The sequence below is a fragment of the Atta cephalotes genome (assembly GCF_000143395.1).
Source record: "Atta cephalotes unplaced genomic scaffold scaffold00038, whole genome shotgun sequence".
Lineage (NCBI taxonomy): Eukaryota > Metazoa > Arthropoda > Insecta > Hymenoptera > Formicidae > Atta > Atta cephalotes.
Window position 1 is genome coordinate 1,940,173 of NW_012130102.1, and position 6,635 is coordinate 1,946,807.

The following is a 6,635-nucleotide window of genomic DNA, read 5'->3' on the forward strand; positions in this document are numbered from 1 at the left end:
TAGAGTGAGAAAGTTCTCTCACAACGACGATGTTGCATTGTTTACGACAGGGTAAGCCCGCTGCGGCACAGCCATGTTGGATTCCTTTCGCGGCTGTAGATCAAAATTATAAGGCGGAACGCGCCTTGGAACGTCCGCTCGAGATCCTCTTGAGTGTGCCACGAATCTCCCTCTTTCGCTTTTCTCTCTTTTCGTCGCTCCGACGAAAAAGGGAGCAAGGGCGCTTCGGGAATGCCACGAAGATCGATCGCTTCGTTTGTCCTTTCTTTTTCGACCGTTCAGCAAACGAGAGCGCAAACCTTCTTCAGCCTCGTGTCTCTCTTCTGCTGCTTTGGCTGCCTTGCGAGCAGCCATTCATTGGGTAGATAGGTCAGGTGACATGTATCGCGTGTCGCGCTCATCGAGCAGCTCAATGGCTGCTTGTCAGTGGATGAACGTTCACCAGCAACAAGTGACTTGAATGTGGATATAGGAAAGATGCCTGTTCTTTAAACAGATGTTTCGAGTTTGGTTGGAAAGGATATTGATCCAATAATATACGTATGCACACTTAGAAGACTTAAATCAAATTGTATACATTGCATGCGTGCAACGCGTTTAATTATGTCTTTAATTATCTCATTTATGTTGAAAATTTTTAGTATTTTCCTTGCCCTAATTGATATAATGCTATGAGATCCATGCATTATTTAACAATTACAAGTAGAAATTAGATTAGATAAAAATAAATCAAATAAAGAATTTTTTTCCATTTTTAATCGAATCGCAAAGATGCTTAATAATATTATTTATATATTCATTTATTGACAATAATTTAATAATTGTTTGTTTCTAAATATATATGTATTAACGAATTACATTAAATATATCTTATACAAATAATTTCATTCACTTTCACATCTTATTTTATTAATCTTTTATAATATTTTAATACATATTTCAAGAGACATAATAGTGCCTCACATACAAGATTATTACATAATATTGGATCAGTGCAAAAGTTCGTGCTCGACTTATTATTCAAAGTTCAAACAACTGCAATTTTGTGAAAAATAAACAAAATTTAAATTTATATAAATTTAATAATAATTTAAATTTAATAAAAAGGATTTTGTAGTAAAGCTGGAAATTTCTACTTTCGAATGGTTACTATATTTTTTGAGTTATGTAAGTTTTATAATTTTTATATTTTAAATTTACATTTTACATTTTACATTTTAAAAAGCTATGAAAAAATGAAAAATTTTCTTTTCACTTTGTAGGTCTGTAGCGTGCTCAAAAAATTTGAGCAAATTTTCGACTCTCGTAAAAGTTTTCCTTACAAAATTGTTTTTTAAAAATGTTCCTATGATTTTTTGTTTTAATGAGTTGTTGCAAATTAAATAAAATGAATATTTTGATTTTGATTGCTCATAACTCTATCAAAACTATCACAATTTAAAAAAATAGATTCTTAAATTCTCTCATCAGATAGAGTAAGATTTAGATTTTATTTTATTTTTAACAAAAATAGCAGCTGTTTGAAGTTTGAATAATAAATCGGGCACGAACTTTTGCACTAATCCAATATAACTGTAATATTTACAAATATAATTACTTAAAAATTTTTTTGCTTGAATCTTTGAAATCTTATTACTTCTTTTACGAATTTTTGACAACTGCAATTAATTTAAATAAAACTGTATGTTTTCCGTTAAATTTTGGTTTACGACGTTCATTTCCCGTTTGAAATTTCATCGAATAGATCAGCAAAGCATAATAAACCGCAGTGAATCGTGGAGGTCGAGAGAGCTGCCTAAGGTGAGTCTAGGGCCGCAATCATTTTTCCACAGCCTCGTGTAGAGCGGTCCAGTCGGAGACCAGTCCTCTCCTCTCTCTTTCCTTCCTACCGTCTATCTCCTTCCACTCCATTCTGCAGAAATCCTGGACCCCGGTATGCCCGTGGTGCCTTCCACCTAACTACCTGAGGACTAGGTTTCGCAGCTCTTACCTTTTGGAGTTACGGCGAAGGCGCTTTAGGAGAAATAAGGCCCAGAAGGTGGGTCTCAGGCAACAATGACGCCCAGTTGAACGCGACGGCTCGACACTCTTCGCATGTCCAAAAGTGCATAGGCTGTTTAAATAAAGTTTACACTCGTAAAAAAATTGTGCCAAGTTAATATATTAATCCAGATTAATCGACAGATCATATTCGTGTATGAATCTGATCTCTCTGTCTCCTGCAGTGTTAAAAATTTAATTTGCAGTGTATTTATTCGAAATTTCTCGAGCATTTTAATTCTCAAGCGTTAGTGTAGAAATCCTTGGATAGATTAATAATTTTATAGTGCAATGTGATGCAAATTTGAGTGCCTTTAACGTTGAAAAAATTACGGTGAAAGATGTGTGAGTGCGGTGACGAGTGCTCCGAGGATACGAAGACGCGGGAACGCCAAGATGTTCTGTTTCGTTAGATCCGCAAAAACGTTAGATTAAAAATCTAAGGGCAAGCTTAATAAGGAAAATTCTGAACGAGATTGAGAATCGAATAGCTGAAATGGCTACCCTCGGTCTCTCCAAAGTCTTCATATTGGACAAGTATTTTACGGAGCTACAGAAGTTCTGGGAGACCGAGAAAAAACTTCAAGGTAGTTGCAAAGCTGTGACAACATCTTCTTGTTAATTTTAACAATATGGAACTTTTTCTTGATTATTAAAACTTGTAATCCATAAATTTACTTTGTTTTATTCTTAGAATTTATACATTTTCTTAGATTCTCAACATATATTTATCGCATGTTTGTGTCCTAAAATCTATACAATACTTTCTCTCTTTTATATGTAATATATATATTTATTATTAAATATATATCACTATATCGTTTCCATTTTGAAATTTACGATTGAAATTTGCGTATTGAAATACGTCATTCATCTAGAATTTTCTAATATTTTAAAATTTTGTAATATTTTTAATTGTAAAATTTTATATTAATACGTACAAATATGAAATTACTATATTTTATTATTCCTGAATTTATGAAATCTTAAATTTATGAAATCTTTGAATTTAGTGATATATGAATTTTAAGTCCAAAACAAAATTGCGTAACATCTGAATCTTGGTTTCTTAAAACATTATATAATACTTTTAAAAGAGTTATTATATACACATATATGTTAACATATTTGAGTTTAATATACAATTAATAAATACAAAAAGCTTGATAAATAAAACAAAAAAAGCTTTTCTCAGGAACAAAAAGTACTTTTACTGATCAGTTTTTGCGGCAGTAATTAAAATTTGTATCTTCCTATTTTATAAATACTATTTTATAAATATTCAGTTAATAGATTATTTTATTTAATAATGAAGATTTATGAGATAAACCGTTAGATTTAACTATTCAGGCAGGTTCCAAAACACTTGGTACGACCCTGCTATGCTGAAAATGAAGAGTTGTGGTGGTCATTATAAAAGTTGCCTACGCTTTACAGTTAAAGTAATACAATTTTTTTACATCTTCGCGGCTGTTCTTCCTTGATTACCTTCCAGCATTCTTAACTGTATCCGGAGATTAAAGTCTTTCAAAAAAATTTATATGATGCTCAGAATAAGAAATTAATATCACATACCACATTTATATTAATTGTCATAAACGATTATATTTATGTGTTTTTATTGCCAATATGTCCTTCAATTTTGGCTCATTTTTTTGTAATCAGTAAAATGTGTGTGTGTTTAGATACTCAATGTTAATTTTATCAAATAAATAGAAAAAGTAAATAAAATTCCATATTTAAAATTATTTAAAAAATTTTAAATATTAAATTTTTAATTTAATTATTTAAATAAACGGAACTTAAATATTGAATAACTAACTTAAATAATGATTTTAAGAGTTTCTATTATTATTTTTGCAAATCATTTGTCAATATGTAGTTAATAAATAAATTATATATCTTTTCAAACATTCTGTGTAATTCTAAATAACTTAAGCGTATTTCGTTATTTCTGAACAGACTGTTTTATAAATTGTTTTATAAACGGTTGGACATCAATGATGATCTTTACGTTGCAAATGCATATGTTAATTTTTTTTTTAGACTGTCAGATTAAATATAAATAGAAGAAGAGTTTTGAAAAAATAGGAGGAGCCACAACCAAGATAACTTTTTTACTCGATTCTTTCCCAACTCGGAAGCGTCATTATTCTGCAGTCTAAGACATCCTTACAGCTATTGTTTCATTATAGCGCGTCCTTCACAATTACGGGCTTCTTGAGTAATTAGGTGGAAGGAGTGGGAAGATGAGATATAATTAAAATACCTTCTACTTCTTTGTCATTATTAACTTCTTCGAGAAGAAAAATTGCATAAAGCTGATAAATTATTTAATTATATATACACCCTATATAATATGATTTTAATTATTAATTGTAAAAATGTTATTCTCATTAAAAAAGCATAAAGGATGTTTAGAGTATATTTTTATTATATAAATTTCAAATTTATTTTAAAAATGTACAGTTTCAAAATATTTACGTCTTACATTGTGCGCACATTAATTAATATTATAAGTTATTATCTTTAAAAAGTAATATTATATCATAAAATTCGTTGATTTGTTTCTTTTGTTAGATTTTCTCTTTTATTTAAATAAATTTATTTAAAAGTTGTGAATAGTGAAAGAAACCATTTTATTTAACAATTTTGTAAAAATTAAAAAATCTTGAATTTTTATAGGCCATTGCCCTGCATAAATCCCAGTGAGAAAATATTTTTTTTCTTCATTATTATCAATCTTAAACATGCTTGTTTTTCCACATTATAATGTTTACAAAACCATAATGGTTCCAAAAACTGGAAACTGCCATTATTTTATGAACTATTACGTTTATAAATAATTATGTTATTGATAATAAAACGAAGAAAAAGATATTTTCTCGCTGGGATTTATGCAGGGCAATGGCCTAAACTGATACATACGTATCCAGCTGCAACTGCTCCCATGTGCTGTAAGCGCACATGCGTGAAAAGCACGAAGTATAAACGATGTGTATATAGATCATACTACGTTACAATGTGCATTTGTGTGTGCGTATTTATTAAAGATTTTATGAAGTAATCAAAGTAGTACAAAGAATGTACTCAGTTAATTAATTTAAAAAAACTAATTCTCACTTAATAACTTCTTATGCTTTTTTAAAATGTAATCATTAAAATTTTTATCATGAGATATATCAAAGTATATTGGAAAACTCTTTATAGGATATTTTGAAATAAGAAAAGCATGGATCTGACTATGAATAAATATTATTATAAAAAGCTTATTGTAAAAAATCAACAAATATAAAAATATATATTCATTACTAGTATATAATTAAATATAACTCGATAATTAAATATAATTCGATAAAATCCATCAACAGAGAAATTAAATGCGGACTGGACGTACGTTGCAGATATAGATACGCTTTACAATGTATATTCTAGATAGGACTTCTTGTTTTGATATTGCTCAAGATTGTTACGTTTATTGCCACTTGGTAAAGTTTACATTTGCAAAGTTCCACGGCGAACTAGCATCGAAAGAAATTACCATTTTATCAAGATTCGACATATGGATCTGACAGTCACTTATTTATTCCGTGTAACATCCTTTATTTATTCTGTGGAAAAGTGTTATTTTGAAAATTCTTTATATTTTCCGATAATCTTTGCTTGTCTTTTGCAGTGCTTGAGAATGTAACTTATATTAATGTATTTTTTATATGTACATACAATTGCAATTGAATTTTTGCAAAAAATAATCTTCTTGGGTGATTGTTACTGTTGTACTATAATTATCAAAAAATCCACACATTAATTTTTATTTGATCTGTAATAATTTTAATAAAATAGCAGATAAAATATTTTATTCTGAAATTTGTTTCATGTAATCTTTAATGTGCTGGAAAAAATAAACCAAAATGAAATTTACTTTCGTACTTAATTTAATTAAAATTTTATTATGAAAATAGCGACGAACTATTGCGCAAATTTTTTGGGAAAAAGTATCCATTGACCAAATTTGTAAATGGATCACGCGTCAAGATAAGCCTTCACGTCTAATTACGAATTAAGTTTCGACATACGTGCGGGCATCGCCATTAATTTCACCGCGATTCGGTAATCTGCGCGCACAAGAGAGGAATGCAGAGTACCTGCCACGATTAATTCACCCCTTTCGTTATCTCTTTGCCAGTGCCAAAGCATAACAGTATATTTAAAGTTACTTTCTTTTTCTTTATTCTATCTCTATTCCTTTAAGAGTTTCTAGCTCTCCCTTTCCAGTTTTTTATCTCTATTATATTTTAGAATAATTTCTGAATATCTATTTTAATTTTATAAATCATTGCACAGGCATGTTATAAAGTTTCTCTATTAAATTTATTTATTAATTTCTTTTAATTTTATTAATTTTATTAATTTTAGTTTCAATTTACTCTTACATTTATGTTAAAATATAATCTTCTTTACATACAATAATCTTCTTTATGTTATAAAGTTATAAGAATTAAATGAAAAACATATTCCTAGAAACGGAAATGTAATTTTGTATATAAATAAGAATTTAATCTCTCTCTCTCTCTCTCTCTCTCTCTCTCTCTCTC

General features: G+C 29.1%; 1 protein-coding gene across 1 annotated transcript in view; it reads left to right on the forward strand.

Annotated features, from left to right (window-relative positions):
- Window positions 1-2,536: 2,536 nt before the first annotated feature.
- The window catches only part of LOC105621913 (unconventional myosin-IXa), a 20,896-nt gene continuing 16,797 nt past the window's right edge, over window positions 2,537-6,635 (forward strand). Inside the window, exon 1 of the mRNA XM_012203350.1 lies at window positions 2,537-2,627. Within this exon, the coding sequence (XP_012058740.1) occupies window positions 2,537-2,627 (91 nt within the window). The remainder of the gene's footprint in view (window positions 2,628-6,635) is intronic.